This window comes from Castor canadensis, chromosome 7 (genome assembly GCF_047511655.1).
Source record: "Castor canadensis chromosome 7, mCasCan1.hap1v2, whole genome shotgun sequence".
NCBI classification, from domain to species: Eukaryota; Metazoa; Chordata; class Mammalia; order Rodentia; family Castoridae; genus Castor; species Castor canadensis.
In genome coordinates this window covers 98332896-98357241 of record NC_133392.1, presented here as the reverse complement: position 1 = coordinate 98357241, position 24346 = coordinate 98332896, and the positions used below count along the sequence as shown (strand labels likewise).

Sequence of the window (24346 nt, the reverse complement as noted above, 5' to 3'; positions counted from 1 at the left end):
TATTTCTACTCATAGATTCAACTTCTAATTTTACTTGTGTTTTGAATACTTCTTTTTTGTATGACATCCTGTCTTATGAATAAAAATCTCACTTTTTGTGGTTATTACTACTCTTGTTGCTTTCTTCTCAGTACTGTCTTCATTTGCTAAGTTCCCTTTTCAAATCTGCTTATTTAGATCTTTGTCTTTCACAATGGATGTATTCCTCAAAAGTCTTATGATTCCTGGTTGTGTGTTCATAGGTAAGACGCAATTTAAAAAACTGATCATAAGCTCTTCAGACATTAGCAGTACTATCAACCAGTGGGCTTCTAAGTGGGATAAACAGAATGGAACATGGCTATTAAACTGAGGTACTACAAATTTCAAAATGTACATTTATTTATTTATTTTTGCAGTGCTGGAGATCAAACCCAGGGTTTCTCACATAGTAGGCAAGTGCTCTACCACTGACTGAGCTATAACCCCAGCTCTGAAGGCCATAGTTCTGAGGGCTAAATAAGAGGAGGACACAAAAAGTTCCTCTTTGGAGCCAACCTTTGAGGACTAGCAGCTACTCTTCCAAGGTTCTGCAGTACAAATTACTTCCCCCATGGCTCCTTCATGATAGAAGTTAGGGTTTAGTTTTCCACTCTACTAAGTTGGTTACCATTTATCCAACTACTTTTCTTCCTCCAAACTGTGTTGCCTTTCTCATCTGCTATTCTTTCCTCTTCCTTTTTTTTTTTCCTTGTCTTTTGGAGTTTACACATTTTGGTATCTTTTCATTTTGGAAGGCTTTTCAAGAAGAAAAATAAACGTGTTTCAAACTGCCATGTTTAACTATTTATAAAACTATTTAACAATTGTGGTATAAACACCAAATTATTCTCCATTTGTACTAATTTATACTCTCCTGCAGCAATACCAGTGATAAGTCAATACTATTACCAACAATCAAATCCTTGCTAACCTAAGAGGTTTTTTTTTTAAAAAGGTACTTTATGGTTAAAATGAACAATTTCATGAAGAAATTCATTAATGAATATCAACATGTTTTTATTAATCCATTAAGTTATTTTATCTATTTACTTTCTTCTTTTTTAATTTACTTTTTATTATCATATTTTTGCTTTACTAGGGTACATTGTGACATTTACAAAAGTTCTTGCAATATATCATAGTTGAATTTACCACCTCCATTACTCTCCCCCATTCCTGGAGTAGTTTCAACATGTCTCATTTTTTCATACATGAGTACTTAATATTTCCACTTCATTATGTTGCTCAAGTGAAACTTCTGGCTTTGTATTTCAAGTTTTGAGGTATGTCTATAATAAGCTCATGTCCTATGGAATGGTAACTTTTTTTGCGTATTAATTATATAAGAGCTCTTTATATGTGAACATGTTAATTCTGTTAGGAAAATACTTTTCCATTTTGATATGTGCCTCGTCCATTCTGATGCATAGAAATGTTACAGTTTTAGAAAGACATCCATTTTCTGTAACTTTCATCACTATTTTAATGCTTACAAAGTCATTGCTCATAAGTATTTGCTAACATTCTTTTCTGATTATTTTTGTTTTCCATTTTTTCATTAATTAATAATCCAAAGAGAATTTACTTTTTCCATGTGGTATGAAGCAAGAATCTAGTATCCATTCCTCCAAAAATTACTAACCAATTGTCTTAGCATCATTTATTGAGTAATTGCCTAATTTCTCATTCATCTGTGATGTCACCATAATTTATATAATCTATGTACATTTTAGGATTTCTAGGGTCATCTAAGTAATCTATCCCAGCATATATATTCTGCTCATAAGATCACCAACATTCTTACAGCAGTACCACCTTCGATATCTAATATTTTAATATCTGCCAGGGGTGACTAAAAGTGATCCTTGATGCAAAATAAAAAAGACATGCCTTGCTAGAGAAAACCAAAGAAAAAATGTTACAGTAACAGCTAAATTCATTCATTACTGCCTTTTTTTTTCATTTCTCAATTCATTTCTAAAATATTTTACTCCAAAGAAAGTTTACATAAATCTGCATTTGAAACTAGTGTATTATTAAATATATACATATTTCTCTTTAAAAAAGATTTTTGTGTTTGATTATTTTTAACTAATTGTCATTTTACTATAATTCAATAACCTCCATCTCATGCTAATCAACTTTTTATGTTTACAAATCAAAGTGAAATTAAAAATTAAAGTGAAGCCTAGTAATTGCACAAAAAATGTTATTTAACCCATCAGCAAGTGATGTTTTTTACGAAGAAAATGCCAATATTCCATAAAAATACCATAGTATATTCACAAATTTAAAATTTTAATTGAAAAATCAAGGTTTTTTTTAAAGTGGCTTAATCTTCAAATTAACTTCTGTGAACAAAGATAAAAACTTTACTTATATTTGGAAAAACCATCTACCTTTCTCTCTGTCTCAGTATGATGGCTCAGTACCTCCTTTCTTTGTAAACAGATTTCAAGAAAACAGTCACCTTTAAAAAGTGTATCAGCAGGCTCATGGAGTGGCTCGAGGTGTACAGCGCCTGCCTAGCAAGTGTGAGGCCTTCAGTTCAAACCCCAGTACCGAAAAAAAAAAAAAGTGTAGCAACATAAGCATGCAAGGTTAGTCAAACTACCTTCTTTGTATGTATTTTTCTGTTATTTCTTCATGGTATTCTAAATACTAGTAAGCTTAACAAATCCTTAAAAGGATTAGCTGCACTTTCGGATACATTAATGTCCTTTATACCAATAATCACAATTTATGCTTCTTATAATTTGTACATTTTCGTTTTGCCACAGAACCAATAGACTGTCTAAACTGTTGACATAATGTATGCTACAACCTGCATACCTTCTCAGAAATGTTTGCCTGTAAAAGGAATCTGAGTATGACAAGGAAGTTTGTCAACAAAGTCTTTAGTGACTTTGTTTAACTCTCTTTACTTCTTAGTGTGAAAGAAGTTTAATTCAATGATCAATGATCATCATATTTATTCAGTGTCTACTACTATGTTTCAAACACTCCATTTAATTCTCAACAAAAATAGTAATAAAATTCATCAATATTTGGAAAGGTTTATATCATGTTGGTTTATAAGAATGAAACAGAAGGAAATATCAGGGGAAAGAAGAAAGAAAAGTGAGACAAACGAGAGAAGAGAGGAGGAAAGAGAAACGAACAAATAACCGCAAACAAGGAGCTGTTTGCTCCCATTACCTACTACTCTGTTTTCTTCCTCTGACTTTACCAGAGCTATGCAACCATTATAGAGAAATGGTAAGTATTAACAGATGTGCTGTGCACATCACCTTAGCGGTTAGAGACTGGATAAATGTTGATCCAAAACCATACAATAACAGTATAGCTCAGTGGAAGAATATTTTGAATTTCTTAGTGCCATGAAGCCATATCAACTATGCCTACTATCTGAGCTGTGATTCCAACACCCTAGCAAAGAGCAGAAGTGCAAGGGAGAAAACTCTGAATGTGAGTGACTTTATCTAGAAGTGACTAGATTACATTTTCTCCCTTTAAGCAGAAACAGGAGGAAGGGAAAGAGGGTTAGCTGATAAGAAAATAAATCCAATTATAAAAAGAGAAAGAAAAACATTTATTCTACTGATTTGGGCTTCTGAAAATCACAGGCACTGTATCACCTATGCTGAGGGGCATTCCCTGTTTACAGTTTGTTGTGGCCACAGTAAGACTGCTAGATAGATAGATAGATAACACTATACTGAGATTCTTCCACATTAGCACTTTCATTTACATACTAGAAGAATGGCCTAGAATCTCTTGAGTCGAACCATGTGTTGAAGAGTATGGTTTATAACAAATGAGAAGAGATGTTTCTAGGTGGCCTTCTAGAAAGGTAAGAAAAGCTCATACATCTACCAACAGTGCACATTTAGCACCTTTTTCCTAGCATCTCTGCCAGAAATAGGTGATTTTAATTTTTAAAATACCTATATTGACATATAATGATGTATTATAACATTTATCTTTTAAAATTCAGTGGCTTTAGAGTAATATGAAAGATATACAATGATCACCATTAACTTTGGGACATTTTCATCACTCCAAAAAAAGAAACCCTATGCTATCAGCAGTTAAGTATCCATTCCCCCATCTCATCCCAAACCTGGCCAGCCAATAAGTAATCTACTTTCTGTTGCTATGGATTTGGCTATTCTGGACATCTCACATGAATGTAACCATACAATATGTGGGGGTTTTGGTGACTGGCTTCTTTCAGTTACCATAATGCTTGTAAGTTATAAAATTTATCCATGATGTAGTAACTGTACTTCATTCCCTTTTATTACTGATAAATATTCTGCTGTATGTATATACGATATTTTATTTACCTACTCACCAGCTTATGAACATCTAGATTGCCTCCACCTTTCAGATATTAGAAATAATGCTGCACTGAACATTTGCTTTGTATGGATGTATGTTTTTGTATCTTGGGTATATACCTATTTTGGAATCACTGGGTCATAGGATATCTCTGTGTTTAACCTTTTGAGGAACTACCAGAGTTCCAAAATATGAATCTGCCAGTATGGTAGGGATTAAATAATTTCACTGCATCTGTAATGTGCACTTCTTTACTTGGTTTGAAGCTCTTTTTATACATGGACCAATTTGATTTGTTCTTTTTTTAAACTGTTTTTCATGTCCTTCGTCTTTTTTTTTTCCTACTGTGCTGGCTTTTTGCCTTTTATAAACTTCCAGTAGTTCTTTGTATATTAATCAATTTACATTATCTTCTTTGTAAACACATTTGTCAAGACAAATTCTAACATTTGTTTAACTGGGTGGTTCCTAAACCATTCAAAATGTTCCATTTTTATGGCACTGAAGATATCTTCTAGGCTTTTATGTACATTAAAAAGTTCTTCCCTACTTTCAGGATGTTCATGCAGTCATGAACATCATTCCAAGATTTTTATTTATTTACTTTAAGTTTGGGTTTTCTGGGAGGAGGTTTGTTTGTTTTTGCAGTACTGGGGACCAAACCGAGAACCTCGTACATACTAGGCAAATACTCAACCATTGAGCTTCATCCACAGCCCTTACATTAAGTCTTTAATATACAAATTTTATTTGTGCAAAGTATAAAATAGAGGTTTAACTACATTCCTACTATGATACCATCTTAATTATATATTAAATAATCACTATAATAATTTTTTTCAGATTCTCTATTCTAATGTCTTTTCTCAGATTTTCCAGTGTCTTTAGAGTCATAGGTCAAAAGACACTGGAGTTTGCTTGTAAAATCAACTTAGGAGGTTTAATTAGCATTTTAAAAATATAAAATACAACAGAGAAAGAAAATATCAATGTGTATCTTATGTAATGAGGATAAGTGTATCATGAAACTTACTTCTGTTTAACATGCACATTCACATCAAGGATCATTAAGCATGTAAAACATATTTCTTATTTTTTATTGTTTTATTATTCATATGTGCATACAAGACTTGGGTCATTTCTCCCCCCTGCCCCCACCCCCTCCCTTACCACCCACTCCACCCCCTCTCTCCCCCCTCCCCCCTCAATACCCAGCAGAAACTATTTTGCCCTTATTTCTAATTTTGTTGAAGAGAGAATATAAGCAATAATAGGAAGGAACAAGTGTTTTTGCTGGTTGAGATAAGGATAGCCAAACAGGGACTTGACTCAAATTAATTTCCTGTGCCTGTGTGTTACCTTCTAGGTTAATTCTTTTTGATCTAACCTTTTCTCTAGTTCCTGGTCCCCTTCTCCTGTTGGCCTCAGTTGCTTTTAAGGTATCTGCTTTAGTTTCTCTGCGTTAAGAGCAACAAATGCTAGCTAATTTTTTAGGTGTCTTACCTATCCTCACACCTCCCTTGTGTGCTCTCGCTTTTATCATGTGCTCAAAGTCCAATCCCATTGTTGTGTTTGCCATTGATCTAATGTCCACATATGAGGAAGAACATACGATTTTTGGTCTTTTGGGCCAGGCTAACCTCACTCAGAATGATGTTCTCCAATTCCATCCATTTACCAGCAAATGATAACATTTTGTTCTTCTTCATGGCCACATAAATTTCCATTGTGTATAGATACCACATTTTCTTAATCCATTCCTCAGTGGTGGGGCATCTTGGCTGTTTCCATAAGTTGGCTATTGTGAATAGTGCCGCAATAAACATGGGTGTGCAGGTGCCTCTGGAGTAACCTGTGTCACAGTCTTTTGGGTATATCCCCAAGAGTGGTATTACTGGATCAAATGGTAGGTCAATGTTTAGATTTTTAAGTAGCCTCCAAATTTTTTTCCAGATTGGTTATACTAGTTTACATTCCCACCAACAGTGTAAGAGGGTTCCTTTTTCCCCCGCATCCTCGCCAGCACCTGTTGTTGGTGGTGTTGCTAATGATGGCTATTCTAACAGGGTGAGGTGGAATCTTAGTGTGGTTTTAATTTACATTTCCTTTATTGCTAGAGATGGTGAGCATTTTTTCATGTGTTTTTTGGCCATTTGAATTTCTTCTTTTGAGAAAGTTCTGTTTAGTTCACTTGCCCATTTCTTTATTGGTTCATTAGTTTTGCGAGAATTTAGTTTTTTAAGTCCCCTATATATTCTGGTTATCAGTCCTTTGTCTGATGTGTAGCTGGCAAATATTTTCTCCTACTCTGTGAGTGTTCTCTTCAGTTTAGAGACCATTTCTTTTGATGGACAGAAGCTTTTTAGTTTTATGAGGTCATCTATGCAATCTCTTAGTTGCTGTGCTGCTGGTGTTTCGTTGAGAAAGTTCTTACCTGTACCTACTAACTCCAGAGTAGTTCCTACTCTTTCCTGTATCAACTTTAGAGTTTGTGGTCTGATATTAAGATCCTTGATCCATTTTGAGTTAATCTTGGTATAGGGTGATATACATGGATCTAGTTTCAGTTTTTTGCAGACTGCTAACCAGTTTTTGTTGAAGAGGCTGTGTTTTCTCCATTGTATATTTTTAGCTCCTTTGTCAAAGACAAGTTGGTTATAGTTGCGTGGCTTCATATCTGGGTCCTCTATTCTGTTCCACTGGTCTTCATGTCTGTTTTTGTGCCAGTACCATGCTGTCTTTATCGTTATTGCTTTGTAATATAGCTTCAAGTCAGGTATTGTGATACCTCCTGCATTGTTCTTTTGACTGAGTATTGCCTTGGCTATTCGTGGCCTCTTGTGTTTCCATATAAATTTCATAGTAGATTTCTCAATCTCTTTAATGAATGTCATTGGAATTTTGATGGGAATTGCATTAAACATGTAGATTACTTTTGGGAGTATCGACATTTTTACTATGTTGATTCTACCAATCCATGAGCATGGGAGATCTCTCCACTTTCTATAGTCTTCCTCAATCTCTTTCTTCAGAAGTGTATAGTTTTCCTTGGAGAGGTCATTCACATCTTTTGTTAGGTTTACACCTAGGTATTTGATTTTTTTTGAGGCTATTGTAAATGGAATTGTTTTCATACATTCTTTTTCCGTTTGCTCACTGTTAGTATATAGAAATGCTAATGATTTTGTCTATGTTGACTTTATATCCTGCTACCTTGCTGTAGCTATTGATGTCTAGAAGCTTCTGAGTAGAGTTTTTTGGGTCTTTAAGGTATAGGATCATGTCGTCTGCAAATAGGGATATTTTGACAGTTTCTTTACCTATTTGTATTCCTTTTATTCCTTCTTCTTGCCTAATAGCTCTCGCTAGGAATTCCAGTACTATGTTCAATAGGAGTGAAGATAGTGGGCATCCTTGTCTGGTTCCTGATTTTAGAGGGAATGGTTTCAGTTTTTCTCCATTAAGTATAATGCTGGCTGTAGGTTTGTCTTATATAGCATTTATAATGTTGAGGTACTTTCCTTCTATTCCTAGTTTTCTTAGAGCTTTTATCATGAAATGGTGTTGGATCTTATCAAAGGCTTTTTCTGCATCTATTGAGATGATCAAGTGGTTTTTGTCTTTGCTTCTGTGAATTTTAATCAATAAAATTTCAAACAACTCCTCCTTTGTGCTCTTTTGACCCATTTGTCTATTTTTTTTATCTAAACCATGTTTAACTGACTATATTGGCTTTCAGATAATATTCCGATATCTAGTACAGTAAATCCTCGTTTTACAGCATTATTTCGTTATTCTTAAACATTTATTCTTCCACATAAATCACACTGTCATTTTTTCCCCAGTGTTTAAAAAAACAAAACTTGTTTCCATTAGAATTAAAATTGCTAATTTGAGTGAATTTAAACTTTTATGATATTGTTTCTTCTTCTCTACCATCAAGTATTCAGGATGCCTTTTGTTCTGGAAACATGATACGTTTCCATGATTCCTATTGTAAGTCCTATGGTTTATGTGTTAAATTTAATTATAATTATTATACAGTTCTTTTCATTGTTGTGACAGAAAAGGTTTCCCATAAACTGGTTAGCAGTCTGCAAAAAACTGAAACTATATCCATGTTTATCACCCTATACATGTTTATCAGTATTAACTCAAAGTGGATCAAGGACCTTAATATGAGACCCCAAACTCTAAAGTTGGTACAGGAAAGAGTAGGAAATACTTTGGAACTAATAGGTACAGGCAAGGACTTTCTCAATGGAACCCCAGCAGCTCAGCAACTAAGAGATAGCACAAACAAATGGGACTTCCTAAAACTAAAAAGCTTCTGCTCAACAAAAGAAACGGTCTCTAAACTGAAGAGACCACCCACAGAGTGGGAAAAAATATCTGCCAGCTACACATCAGACAAAGGACTGATAACCAGAATATATAGGGAACTCAAAAAACTAAACTTCCCCAAAATTAATGAACCAATAAAGAAATAGGCAAATGAACTAAACAGAACTTTCTCAAAAGAAGAAATTCAAATAACCAAAAAACACATGAAAAAATGCTCACCATCTCTAGCCATTAAGAAAATGCAAATCAAAACCACAGGAAGATTCTACCTCACCCATGTTAGAACAGCCATCATTAGAAACACCACCAACAACAGGTGTTGGTGAGGATGCGGGGAAAAAGGAACCCTTTTACCCTGCTGGTGGAAATGCAAACTAGTACAACCACTCTAGAAAAAAATCTGGAGGCTTCTTAAAAATCTAAACATAGATCTACCATATGATCCAACAATACCACTCTTGGGGATATACCCAGAAGAATGAGACAGAGGTTACTCCAGAGGCACTTGCATACCCATGTTTACTGCAGCACTATTCACAATAGCCAAGTTATGGAAACAGCCAAGATGCCCCACTATCGATGAATGGATTAAGAAAATGTGGCATTTAAACATGATGGAATACTACTCAGCCATGAAAAAGAATGAGATCTTATCATTTGCAGGTAAATGGATGGAACTGGAGAACATCATCCTGAGTGAGGTTAACCAGGCCCAGAAGACCAAAAATCGTATGTTCTCCCTCATATGCGGACTTTAGATCAAGGGCAAACACAACAAGGGGATTGGACTTTGATCACATGATGAGGCAAGAGCACATGAGGGAGGTATGAGGATAGGCAAGAAACCCAAAACAAAACAAAAAACAACAAGATAGCACTTGATGTTCTCAATGCAAAGGAACTAATGCAGAAACTTTAAAGTGACAGAGGCCAAAAGGAGAAGGGGACCAGGAACTAGAGAAAAGATTAGTTCAAGAAGAATTAATTTAGAATGTAACACATATGTACAGGAAAGCAATGTGAGTAAACTCCCTGAATAGCTATCCTTATCTCAATTAGCAAAAACCCTTGGTCCTTCTTATTATTGCTTATACTCTCTCTTCAACAAAATTAGAGATAAGAGCAAAATAGTTTGTGCCTGGTAGCAAGGGGGTAGGGAGGGAGAGGGAGGAGATGGGAGAAAGGGAGGGGCAGGGGGAAGGGGGGAGAAATGACCCAAACATTGTATGCACATATGAATAAAAGAAATAAAAAAAAAAAAGAAAAGGTTTCCCATTTACATTTCTGCATATTTATTGGAAATATAAAGAAGCTAACAATTTTACTTAGCTGTTATCTGGCTATCTTATCAGATTCTCATATTAGTTTTATTTTTCATAACTTCAGTCTCTTGTGTTTCCCAAATCTATACTCATACTTGCTAGGACCACTAGAAAAAAATGGTAAGTAGTTTGGAGGTGCAAAATGGCAGCAGTGAGAATCCTAACTTTAGCTCCTTATTCTAAAAAAGCAGTGTATCATACATAAGAATCAAGTTACTCAAATGACTGAGACTCAGTCCTCTCTTCTATAATACCTTCACAAAAGGGAAATAACAATAAGAATAAATGAAGACTCTGGTATTAACAGTGACTTTCCCTGAGTGCTTCTTAATTGAGAAGGGAGTTAGTTTTGTTCAATTAAAAAGTAAATTCCTATCATGCAGTATTTCTTAAGGATTGAAATTTTATAAAGTCAGGCACTAAGAATTTTAATTACAGTGTTTATAATTCATGGTTAAAATTAATAAATCTTTCATACTGCTAAAAATACCCACACAATTTAAAATTTTCACCAGGGTCAAATTTTTCATCTTTGAATTCACACAGTGTGCAACTGCAAAACACAACTGTTATATAACCCAGGTAGCTTATTGGTTCATTCTTGTTATAAAAATATTACTGACATTTCATCTGGTCAACCATCTTAAAGGTTAATTCTTGTTTCTGCTCTCAGATTTTATTCTAGGTGAAGTGTTTTGGGCAGATTCTATTTACCTATTCTGAACAAACCACAAACTGTTTCATTGCTCACTCTTACTGTTAAGAACATATTGACTTGCTGCCTGCTCTGCTATTTAATTCATTTATGCTGAGAGGCATGAAGACAGAATTTTAAATGTGACATTTGCAGACTGTTAGGTCATTTAACAACACTAGGGAATTCCTGACATATAAACTGGACCCAATTACTATTGCACAGATGAATTTCCCAAAGGGGCACATTTCTGACCATTCTGAAATTTTGGTAATTTCTCACAGCATTTTAACACTAAGTTTTAATATCAATGACAACATCTATATAACCAACATTTTAAATTAAAAGTCTGTTTCTTTCAATAAGCTCAAACTCACACTTCTAATCGACCCCTATCAGCTAAACAAAAATTCTTTTGATTGGAAATAAGACATATGGAAAAACTAAGTAATAATTACTATTCATAACAATTCTGAGAAATTATGACATTTAAGTACATTTTAATGTCTTCTATAATCTATAAGGATCTGAAAAATCCAAGTCAAAAGGCTATAATTCTAGCCAACAGACCATTTAAAATTATTAGATTTTGGCCAGAAAGGCAAAGGTTATATGCTGTCAAAATTAAAGTTAAATACTTAACAACACTGCGTTTTTTAAGATTATCATTATGTAGATGTATGATAGAGTCACTATGATTAAACATAAACAAATTGTCCACATGACATTTAGAATTGCACTGTATAAAGTTGGATAACGGGGTAAGGTGGGGAAAGTAGGGCAAGATTATTTTCTCTCTTTAGCTACTCCAAAAAATTATACCAAATGATATTTTTTTAGCTCTTACTCCTTGTCACTAGCAGGTACTACACAATGGTTCAAAATGAAAGTTTTCTGAAATTAAGTTTTGCTATTAAGTAATACACAAAAGATAATTTTGATTACCCTGTGTTTTATGTAAGTAAGAATTCTAGTGTTACACAGCAAGTAGCCTTTTAATTCTGTGCTTTGAATGAGACTTTTAGCTGCAATAGGTGAAGCCTAAATAGGAATAGACAGCCTGGAATGCCTTTCAGCTAGAGCACATTGATTTTGAAAAACCTAACAAAAGCAATTACTTTTCAGAGATTAAAAATCTTGTTTCCTTCAAAAGAATAAAATGGAAAGCAAACCTGGTGTATTATCTGAGCCACAGGAAGTTGTTCAGCATATTTCAGAGGTTCCATTAGTTCTTCATCCACCTGGTCTTCCTTATAGCTGGTAACAAGGAATTTAAAAAACACAACAATAAGGCAAACACTAATTTAAGTATTATAAATATTTATGCCAAAAGTAAAAAATTTAAATGTATATATTAAAAGCAAGTTTTTAAAATAATAAGCATTTCCAATAATCTTTTAAAAAAATTAAAATTTTTCATCTCTAGCAATAAAGGAAATGCAAATTAAAACCACGCTAAGATTCCACCTCACCCCTGTTAGAATAGCCATCATCAGCAACACCACCAACAATAGGTGTTGGCGAGGATGCGGGGAAAAAAGAACCCTCTTACACTGTTGGTGGGAATGTAAACTAGTATAACCAATCTGGAAAAAAATTTGGAGGCTACTTAAAAAGCTAGACATCGATCTACCATTTGATCCAGTAATACCACTCTTGGCGATATACCCAAAAGACTGTGACACAGGTTACTCCAGAGGCACCTACACATCCATGTTTATTGCAGCACTATTCACAATAGCCAACTTATGGAAACAGCCAAGATGCCCCACCACTGAGGAATGGATTAAGAAAATGTGGTATCTATACACAATGGAAATTTATGCAGCCATGAAGAAGAATGAAATGTTATCATTCGCTGGTAAAGGGACGGAATTGGAGAACATCATTCTGAGTGAGGTTAGCCTGGCCCAAAAGACCAAAAATAGTATGTTCTCCCTCATATGTGGACATTAGATCAAGGGCAAACACAACAAGGGGATTGGACTTTGAGCACATGATAAAAGCGAGAGCACACAAGGGAGGGGTGAGGATAGGTAAGACACCTAAAAAACTAGTTAGCATTTGTTGCCCTTAATGCAGAGAAACTAAAGCAGATACCTTAAAACAACTGAGGCCAATAGGAAAAGGGGACCAGGAACTAGAGAAAAGGTTAGATCAAAAAGAATTAACCTAGAAGGTAACACACACACACAGGAAATCAATGTGAGTCAATGCCCTGTATAGCTATCTTTATCTCAACCAGCAAAATCCCTTGTTCCTTCCTATTATTGCTTATACTCTCTCTACAACAAAATTAGAAATAAGGGCAAAATAGTTTCTGCTGGGTATTGAGGGGGTGGGGGGAGAGGGAGGGGGCAGAGTGGGTGGTAAGGGAGGAGGTGGGGGCAGGGGGGAGAAATGACCCAAGCCTTGTATGCACATATAAATAATAAAAGGAAAAAAAAATAAAAAAATTAAAAATTTTAAATAGCATGACCAGAAATAGGAATTTTTAAAAATCTTCACAAGTGAAAACACTTTGGTAAAATCCTTTTTAAAAATTATTGACTTCTTTGGCAATAGCAAATAAACACAAGATTTCAAGACAGTAAGCCCTAACCATATTTAAACAGTCTTTTACTTTTTTCTCTGAATTACACATCAACTTATCAATTTAAAATCAGATTAAAAAAACCTAAACCTTGAGTTTTTTGAAAAATGAATGAAACCAGATTGACCTAAATTTCTAGGTTGCAGTGACAAATTCTGGTAATAACTGTGGTGCCTTTCTCAAGAAAAAGACAGATATACCAACAAACACAAATTTCTGTATATGAGCTTTAAGAACCTCTTACACCTAGGTAAAAGTCTGTGCACATTTTTCAGGTTTAGCATAAAGACAATTAATTTAATTTGGGGGAACTTTGAAGATTCTTGCTAATAGCTGGGAAAAAAACACTGCCTCAAAACATTATATCTTATAGAAACAAAGTACAATTGGAGAAAGCCACAATACATGAACAGAGGTACAAGTAGCAAGATGAAAAAAGTTCTAGAGATGAATGGTGGTGATGGTTGCAAGATAATGTAAATGTAATGCTAATGAACTGTATGCTTACTTCAAAATGGTTAAAATGGTTATTTATTAGTCCCTACCTAACATTCTAAAAGTTACACTTTGAAGGCCTGTCCTCCAGGACCTCAGAATGTGACTATCTTCCTAGACTAGGTCTTTAAAGAAGTAGGTATGGTTAAACAGGTCTTTAGGGTCAGTCCTAGTAGAACATGACTAGTAACAGAAGACTGGAACAGAGACAGAGTAAAAGCCATGTGAAGACACAAGAGGAAAATGTCCATCTACAAGCCAAGGACAGAGGCCTTACAAGAAATTCCTACAGCACCTGTGGTCTCCACACTGCGAGAAAATTACGTTTGTCTAAGTCACCCAGTCTGTGTTGCTTTGTTATGGCAGACTTAGCAAACTAATACAGTATATTTTACCACAAATAAATAATAAATATGCACTGACCAAAAAACAACAAAAAAATTGCTTTAAAGCATTTTGCAATGTACATTTTAAAAACTCTACCCATATTTCCATGTATAAAAAAACACAGCAACAAAAGGAAAAAAATTCATTGGGCATTATCATGTTTAAAAACCTTTGTGTTACAAAAACAAGAAAACAAAACAAAGAAAACCTACAGAATGACAGAAAAGTTTTATAAATCAGGTATCTGAAAAAGCACTTATCAAGAATATATTTTTTAAAAAGGGTTAAAAACTAAAATTTTTTTTCCTTTCTCATCAAGGACATTCTTAGGTGAAAATGGAATATTTTTTTTTCTTTTTTTCTGTGTCTACAGTGAAGAGAATACAGTAAAGACTCCATTTGATGCCACTGTCCTGATTCCTATCAAGGGACCAGCAGTTTCAATAAATAGCTGCTGAAAAATGGAAGAAAATTAGATCATTGGTAGTAATTCTAAGAGTGTGAAGAAATATGAAAAAATTACTCTTTTATCAGTTCTTCTGAAAATCTAAAGTAACCATGTAGAAGATGGAATATGTTATATTCACAAAACATTTCTTAGTCAATATAAAAGATATTTCTTTAGTTACACAAAAATATTTGAAATTTAGTGATTTATTTTGTGTAGCTTTTTAAAATATAAAGAAATTTATAGAAAGTTCCAAACACATTTCTATTTTTTATTATTTTTTGTTGCATCATTTGAAAATCAGTTGTGAATACAGGACAGTCGCATCTAAATATTTCAGCACTTAGCAACCAAGAATATATCTGAAATTTTTCTTCATAACTGCAACATTTTTTCAAAAACACAGCACAGTTTACAAGTAATCCTGAGTATCGCTATGGACATATGAATTTTTACTTGTTCAATATCTTACAATCAATGAAAATGATTATTCATTTTTAAATTTGAAAATCTTTGGGTTTTTTTGTTTTGTATGTTGTTATCAAGTTTGATGTTCTTTTCATTTAAATAATTTTCATTTTAATGTATTTTTAATTTTGGGTATTACTTTTTTACTTGGAAGCTCATCTGGCCTTCTTTCCCTTTTTATTTTAAGGTCTAATATTAGGATATGCCTTAAGAATTGGCTGTTCCTTGATCAGTTCTCCCAGGTACACAGGAGCAGAAGTCCTTTCAATATGGAAATTCTGTATTTTATTTCTGAAAAGAGTTATCATATTGAGTATTATTCATATTAATTTTCATTTGGTTTTCTAGTTTAAGCAGTGAATTTAATACAATGGATCTTCCCTACCATATTCTCTCTGTTCCTTTTTATCTCTTATTTTCTTGACTCTTTCATTTCTGTTCTTTATGTCTTTTACTGAACTTTTGGTAATATCTATCTTCCCTTGGGTACTTTGTAATTTAGTTTTCACTTCTAAGATGGTTTTTGTCTTTTTTGTCAATTTCTTTCCAGAATTCAATCAACTCCTGTTACACACATCTACATGTTATTTGTTTATCACAATTCTGAGTTTTTAAATGTCCATCTGGGGGTGTCCTTTCGTAAAACGATTGTTTAATATAGGTTACTTATGTTCAAGCACTGGCTTTCAGTATTCCTGTTTTGTAATTTATCTTTTAGATTTTTCTTTTTATTTTTGCTTTCATTCTTTGTATGTCCACATGTGTGTACATACACATACATATATATAATTTTCTAAGAAGTTTCAATTTAAATTTTTTCTGTTGGCTTTTTTTTTCTGTTAATGAAGGTAAGTTAGTTTATTAAGTTTCTCAGTTCAAGGCACCCTTCTCTGTGGCACAGCGCAGTGTAGCTTTTTAAATAAAGGGCACTTTAGTGGTAGTAGTGGTGAAATAGAATTCGTATTTTTAAGATAAAAATATCTTCAGTTGATTTCTTCTTTCCTTTACAACTAAAGTGCCACCATGCTGTCCCTAGCAAGATGTCTTTCATTCTCCCAGAGTTAGAGCTTTTCCAAGACTGTCACTTAAGGTCACCTATACTTTCTGATGAATGCTTCAGACAGAGAGAACTACAAATGTTAATGTCAATTTACATTCCCAAGAAGACCTTGAATTTTTCTATTACAAACCAGTGAAGTTTTCTTAAAGTTATCTAAGACATTCTGAGGACACTCAGGGACACTCCTACCTCCCCTCAAAGAATATCCTGTTTCCATTACCTCTTCCCAAGATTGTCACTAAGATTTATTTAAATAGTTTTGTGAGTAATTTCTGCATAGAAAAAGCTGTGTAATCCTTACTATACTTTACTATTTTTAAAAACCATTTTTGCAGAAAACAACAAATGGAACTTATTTATTCAATGAAAGGATTTTGAATCCAGGGCTACCATCTCAAATGAAAAAATAATTAAAACATTGTCCAAATCCACTGCATAATAAATAAAACACAGCTGGCAAATTATGAAGCCTATAAAATTACTCTCTACAATTCCCTTTCTCTTTTGTGTCCTCTTTTACTCTTTCATAGACACACTATTCCCTCAAAAATCTTTCTCCTCTGTGCTGTCCAAGCACTGCTGAAATAACACTGCAAAATGACTTTATTGTGCCTACGAATGAGGTTATCTCTAACTTAGAAAGAGTAGTTCTTATTCTGTAATGACATATTAAAATCAGATTACTCATGTATAAAATGATATAACTTACACAGACTGAAGGCCAAAGCATCTTTCCAAACACTGAAAATAAACCCAACGAAAAGAACAGGAAAGAAGAGATATTGTGCTATGCCAGATACAGCTACAAATAAAGAAGATCCATAAATAATTCACCACACACTTTGTACCACAATCCAAAAATATTAGGAAGAAATTCCCTAAACATACCAAAAATCTAACCCAACATTTAGTATAACATCTTGAACACAATAGCACAAAAGAACTACTTAAAGCTAAAAGTATGTAATACAGAAGCTAAATTATTACAATCTTTTAAAAAGGCATAGACAAATTTCCACTCCTACGTTACATTTTTTTCAACATGTTCAAGTAGTCATACAGTTAACAAGAAATGTTGTGCAAGATACAATTGACAAATCTGGGACTCTATGACATCCCTGAAAATTTAAAAATGCCCTGACAGAAAAGAACACTAGTTTATTGGTTAATTGGAACAAACACCAAATGTTATTACAACTCCAGAAAGGTCCCAAGATTCACTGAAGATTATTCTTGTGAAGACAGGTCACATAGCATGATAAAATAATCTTCCTTGAAATGAGATTCCCCCTCCCAAACTCCCTACATCACCACTGTTCTAATTAGCAAACTAAAAGCTTATGAGTGAAGATATGAAAATATGAGCTTGGTTATAACCTACTACAAGAGCACAAGGATGATGGGAGGCCAGGGGAAGGAGACCTAATATGAGTTAGAAATCAGATAATTAAATCTCAGTAGAATTAAAATTATACTAATTTATGGCCCAACTGTTGAAATGCATTTTATTTACTGTCAGCTTGCAATATAGTTCAAAGAGTATCTCCCAAGTCACTCAATAAAACTGGTCTGATAAAATTTCAGAAAACCAAGCTCTAGTTTTCATTTGAGAGACTATATAAATAACTTCATGTCTGCTACAAGTTGAAGGCAGGCTTATCCAAAAGTTCACACAACCCACTAACTTGTACTTGTCAGTAACTATCTTTGTAGCATCATAAGCAATTCTAATACAGTAATCATGGGAGCAGGAGAAAGGCATCAGGGGACATGATCAAAATTATTGAGTACTTTATACTACAATTTATGCTATTAAATCTATCGGGAATTATAAGTGCACTGTCTAGCCATTTTATTTTGCTTTTACATACATATCTGTAACACAGAAAAAATACATTCAACATCCATAAATTGTTTCATTACTAAATTATACTACATATAATTCGGCCACTAGTTCTTTCATTCAACCATATGAGGCCACTCATTTCTGTATGTTTCATGAGATAAGAATGGCTTTTATACTTTTAAATAGTTAAAAAAAAAAAAAACTAAGTCAAAAGAACAGCATTCTATGAACAAGTGAAAATTATACTTGATAGAACAATAATGTCGCCATTTTGTGAATCAGCCAAAATGGCAGCCCCACCCTTAAACAAATTCCGGTGCTCTAAGACAGCCCCACCCCTACCAGAGACTACTGCACCTGTACTAACTTCCTTACCCTCCCCCTTCTATAAAAGCCACTGCTCGCCCAGACTCGAGGCTGCGCCATCTTTTCCCCAGCCAGCCTGGCAGTTTGGGCCTGCCATTAAACTTTGCTCTATGGACATGAGACGTTTCTCGTGTGCTTTCTTTGAGAGCGGCATTTTTCCTAACATTTGGTGCCAAGACCCAGGACCGGGTTGAGTTCCCGGCACTGACCTTGCTCTCCAGGCTTTCCTCCGGGGTCTGAGCTGCTTTACCAGGACCCCCAATCCTAGAAAGCGCCACTCTCTCATTAGCTCACAGGGAAGTTCCTCCTCCCCAGCGTGCCTCCAACCGCCATCCACCACCGGCCAATCTTCCCTTACAGTCCTCTCTCCCTCGGTGAGTCCTCCTCGCACGCTGAGCTGTGGTCTCTCTCTCATTTCCTCGAAAACCCTAGTGCTAGGTCACAGCTCGCTCTCGTCCTGGGAACTGGCTTCCCCACTTGGGACTGTGGGCCCCCTGTGGTGAAGGCGTTTCCTCTGGGGGTTGTTTTCCACATTTCTCTTTCTCTCTCCTGAGGACCTGATATTTCAGGGACGCCTGCCATATCTCTCCTCAGGTCAGGCCTTCACCATGGGAATTGGACCTTCCAAATTCCTTCAGACTCCCCATTGGGATGTCTCCTGTCCAACCTTGGGCCCCTCTGCCTAACGCCTGATCTTAAGCCATGAAAGCTCACTTTTCTCTGTAATCAGGCCTGGCCCCAATATCCATTGGACAATGCCTCCAAATGGCCACTTAATGGCACTTTCAATCCCAATATTTTAAGGGATCTATGCAATCTCTGTGAGAGTGCTGGTAAATGGAAGGAACTTTCCTACATCCAATCCTTTCCCTATCTCTGCATCAAACCCTCCCTCTGTACTTTCTATTCCCCTGCACAGATTCTATTAGCCTGTAAACCAGTTTCTAAATCACCCAATTCCTCTCCAAAACCTCCTCCTTCTCCATGTAAACAGACTTCTTGCACTGCTTACCATATCTATCTCCTCCTATTTTCCTGAAAAACTTTCCCTGTCATGGAGTTAAGCAAGCCACTCCTTGCCAATTCTGGTCTCAAGGCAGTTCCAGCTCTGGAGAGCTCATGCTCCCTTCCTGTGGGCTGAAACCAAGCCCCAGATTTATTCGGCGACTGAAGAGTGGAAGTTTCGTTTTGCTGAAAGCCTGCCAGTACCAATCAATGGGAGCAACCTAGAGACACAGGTAATGGCTAATCCCTTAAGCGTGTATCATCCCTCAGGCTCTGCCTTCCCCTCCCTTACCTAAGATGTCAGCTCACCTTTTCTGCCTCCTCCATTGTCTCACCACTGTCCCTTGTCTCTGTCTGCCTTCCCCTCACTGGGCTCTGCCTCCCATGAAAACTTGTAGCATGGTACCTTATGACTTAAGTTATTCCAACTGGTTTGCCAGGCCTCTCAGTCTAAAGTAACTTTAAGTCAGCTGCTTTACAAAAGCGCTTACAAAAACCTGCAGCTGCCACGCTTACGCTCTAACTCTGCCCCTACAAGGGGAAGAGGGAAAGCAAACAGGCGCACCTGTGCACAGGATGCCGGCTTCTGGACACAGCAAAAACACCTGCCATAGCTAAGAAAATCCATAGAGAGGACCCAGTACATTCTGGGCCGCCAGCCACACATGGCGATGGCTGTGGCCCGCAGCCACTTCCCCTGGAATAAACGCACACAGAGTACACAGGAAGGGGGGAAGGGTGACAGGCCACAGGATCAGGCCTAGGCAGTCAGGGTCATTTGTCCCAGGTGTGTGTGGAGGGAGTGACACCTTGCACAAGTCCTGCTCCTAGCCCCACCTCACACCTCAGGGCATCAGACCCAGCCCTTGTAAGCCAATTATTAGCTCAAGGTTATAGTTCCAGAAATAACAAAATGGACATTACTGTGTTCTCTAAACTTCTCATTTGGAATTTTCTATACCTTTGGCCTCAGAATAAATTTTTCCCTCCAAATATTAACACTAGTTGTCCCATATGGTACTCTTATTGGCCTGAAATGCCCTCTGAATGCCCTTCTCTAACTTTACAAATGATTTCTTTGTTAAAAAGGTAGGCTTAATTAAAGAGGCTGCCTGCTGTTAGCTAAAAGACAGGATCCTAACGTTTTGTTCTTTCTAGATGGGACCTGCATCTTCCAGTCTTCTGGCCAGTAGATGTTGGAAGCTTCGAACTGAGGCCTTGGCCTCAGTATACCTTGGGTGACCAAGAGAAGTGGCCTTCACAGGGCTCCTTAAATTACAATACCATACTCCAATTAGACCTTTTCTATAAAAGTAAAAAAGTAAACTGAGGTCCTCTATACAAATTTCTACCTTCTAAGACACTCCAATACTCAGAACCTCTTAATGAGTGCTTCCCTCTTCAACAGGCAATGGTAGGAAGAGGGCAAGTCATATGTCCCCTTCCAGTTATCAGATCTAAGGGAAATTTTAAAACATCTAAACAGCTGTACTGATGCCCATACAAATACATTCAAGTCTTTATCTCTGTGATCCAAACCTTTCAACTGACATGAAAGGATATTATGCTTCTACTAGACCAGACTCTTATCTCATTAGAAAAGCAATGTGTTTGGGCCCAGGCCACTCAGGTTGGAGGAAATGATTATGTGGCTCAAGCAGTAGAGTGCTGCTTCACAAGCATAAAGTTCAAGCCCAGTACAGCCAAAGTAAAAATTTTAAATAATAATATTTGGGGCTGAGGAAGTAGCTCAATGGGAGAATGTCTGCCCAGCATGTGCAAAGCCCTGGGTTCAATTCCCCAGGATTACTAAAAAAAAAATAAAAAATGGTAAAGAAGATAACTGGTATTAATGTCACTTCAGCCATCTTATAGTGGAAAAACATAGTTTAACCTAGACCAGATCCCTCATTCTTCAAGTGAGGAAACTGAGGCCCAGAACAGTTCAGAGACTTGCTCTCCAGAGTGCCAGGTGTCAATGTAAAATAACAACCTTACTTTACAGCAACAACTTAAAAAAAAAAAAGAAAAAATCCTCTTACCTTTCTATAGCATCTTAAGGACGCTATCAGAATGCATACCTGTGACTCAGAGTCACAGGTGAGAGAGGTTCTCATCAAAGATAAATTTCTAACAGTCAGCCCCAGATATTCGTAAAAAACTCAGACTGTGGCTGAAGGGAAAAAGTCACTGAGCCAAGTAATACAGCTAGCCATGTCTGTATTTATGGCTATGTCTGTATGTCCGGGACCTTCCTAACAGGAGAGAAAAAGATAAGAGACACCATGGCCTCATTGCTGCTCTCAGAGAGGGCCCCACCCGACTGGGGCCTGTATCCTGAACTTGCTACCATGGTGGACAGGAGGGGCACTTCTGCAGAGAATGCTTAAGTGGGGACAGCCTGGAAGACAGCCCCGCCCCCAACCGGAACCCTGCCCTCTGCAAGGGTAACCACTGGAGGTCTAAGTGCCCCCATCACCAGATGGAAGGCGAGGTGCCACCTTCCTATGGATTGATGGGTCCAAGCCTCCTGGCCACACTCCACTTCTTGGCATCAATGTTGAGGAGCCATAATGGCAGAAGAACAAAAGGCCATTTTCCTCCTAGACAGTGGAGCCCATTTCTCTGTTTTACCTTTTTCTCCTGGTCCCTGGTCCAATGACAAAGTTATCGTTTGGGGCAAATCTGGCCAGCCCCTAGAGCGCTAGTTTACCTGGCCTCTGGCCTGCTCTTGGGGAGACCTCCTCTTCTGTACTTTTTCCCCATAGTACCAGTGTCCCTGCTGGGATGGGATTTACTATCTCAATTAAAGGCTCAAATTCTCCTCCCCCCAGGCAGCTATCTCTGCTGCCCTCTCCTTCATGAACAAAGAGATTCCACAGTGTGGACTAATGAGATGAGTGTAGGGTGAGCAAGGATGGCCCTCCCTATTCAATTAAAACTCAAAAATCCCTCACAGTTTCCACACCTAAAACAAAATCCCCTCAAGCCTGAGGGATGATGAGGCCTTGTGCCTATCATAAATTCCTTAAAACAACAAGGGCTACTAATTAGTTGCTCCATCCCCTATAATAAATTTAAAATTCTTATAAAAGTTAATTTTAAATACAAGTTACAAAGTAAACAACTGGAAAGGATATAAATAGGTAATAAATGTATTTTTTGAGAAGTTAAAGGAAAAAATAATGGGTTTTGGATGAGAAGGGATTTTGTAAAGAAGGGTTTGTCCTAAAGATTGTTTCAAATAGGAAGGATAAGGACAAACGATCAAAGGGTTTAGTATGTTGTATGAAGGTCTGAGTAAGTTTGGAAAGTGTATAATAAAAGCTTCGGTGTGTGATAAAGTTAAAGTTGAATATAATCTAAGAGTTGCCTACAAGATTTTTAGGGTCATGTCAAACTAAAATCAAATCCTCTATGTCTATAAAATAACAAGGTTATCTTAATATTGTTCTGCTCTGAGTAACATCTACAAAAAACCATTACAGAGAAAGATTTTATCAAAGAAATTATTTGTGTTTTCTGCTGATCTTGTCAAGCTTTAAGTACTACTAAATCAGAGTTCATTTACATATTTGCTTATGTGTCTTAAATGACCACCTTGTAACAGTGTTATATTATACTTTATCTAAATATGGTACAAACATTTTAAAAGTTAAAAGTGTCAATGTATATAAAATAATGAGCTAAAGCTCTCTTTTATCCAAGAGTGTTACATTTAAATCCTGACAGCCCCTGCCTCCCACAGGTCACCTACCTAGGTGTGGCCTTAAAGGGACAGACTCATTCCCTGAAATGCATCAACCCAATCTTCCGTTTCCCAACCCCCATACCATAAGACAGCTTACAGTTTTCCTGGCAGTTATAGGATTTTGCAGAATTTAGATCCCTAGGTATGCAGTCCCTGAGCAGACACCTTTTTATGCTCCTCCTAATACTCCTGTTTGGGTCTTAGATAATGTATGGCCACCCATTTCTCTTAGAAAACTTGCCTCCAACAGACTCTGCTCTCAAGAAACAATTAGAAAATGGAGAAGGGAATTGGAGGACTCTTGAAATTGTCTAGGGGACAAGTTTTCACAGTGGTTCTCCTGGCCAATGCCCATCCTAATGCCTGTTTCTTCTTGCTGTCCAATTCTTAAGCTTCCTGCCTTGTATCATATTACATGTCTGTTATTGCTAATCAAAAGTTTAACCAGTTGTACCTCCAGGGATATCAACCTCTCCAAAACTGTCCAGGGGACTGCTCTGAGGGCCCCCCCACCAAGACACAGGAGCCTGAGGATCTTGCCCCATACAATGCCCCTGCCAGCAGGAAGCAGCTAAAGAGACCAATGCTTCGCTCCAATTCCTGATCCTCAGCCCCTACCCTCATCATTATTAAAGAAAAAATGGGGGAATGATAGAACAATAATGTTGCCATTTTGTGAATCAGCCAAAATGACAGCCCTGTCCTTAAACAAATTCCCATGCTCTAAGACAGCCCCACCCCTACCAGAGACTACTGCACCTGTACTAACTTCCTTACCCTCCCCTTCTATAAAAGCCACTGCTCGCCCAGACTCAGGGCTGTGCCATCTTTTACCCAGCCAGCCTGGCAGTTTGGGCCTGCCATTAAACTTTGCTCTATGGATGTGAGACTTTTCTCGTGAGCTTTGAGAGCGGCGTTTTTCATAACAATACTGAATTCAAATTTGTGTTGTTCTACAACAGAGTTGAGTTATTTGCAAACAAGCCCATATGACCTACAAAGGCTAAGACATTTGCTATCTAGCCCTTTACAGAGTTTCCCAACCTTTGTGTTAAGACATTATAATCATTTAGAAGTGGACTTGGTAGGTCACACATTACACATATTTTAAAAGTTGCTACAAACAACCAAACTGCTATCCAAAGTGACTATATCAGTTTATACTGCCACCAGAAATGTATAATTTCCCATTTCCTTAGATC

At 36.5% G+C, this 24346-nt stretch overlaps 1 protein-coding gene across 4 annotated transcripts in view; it reads right to left on the bottom strand.

Moving 5' to 3' along the window:
- Pigk (phosphatidylinositol glycan anchor biosynthesis class K) overlaps nt 1-24346 on the bottom strand; it is a 100691-nt gene that overhangs the window by 15180 nt on the left and 61165 nt on the right. For all 4 annotated transcript variants that reach the window (XM_074079731.1, XM_074079732.1, XM_074079733.1 and 1 more), the window contains one exon: nt 11898-11982. In XM_074079731.1, coding sequence (XP_073935832.1) covers nt 11898-11982 — 85 coding nt within the window. The remainder of the gene's footprint in view (nt 1-11897; nt 11983-24346) is intronic.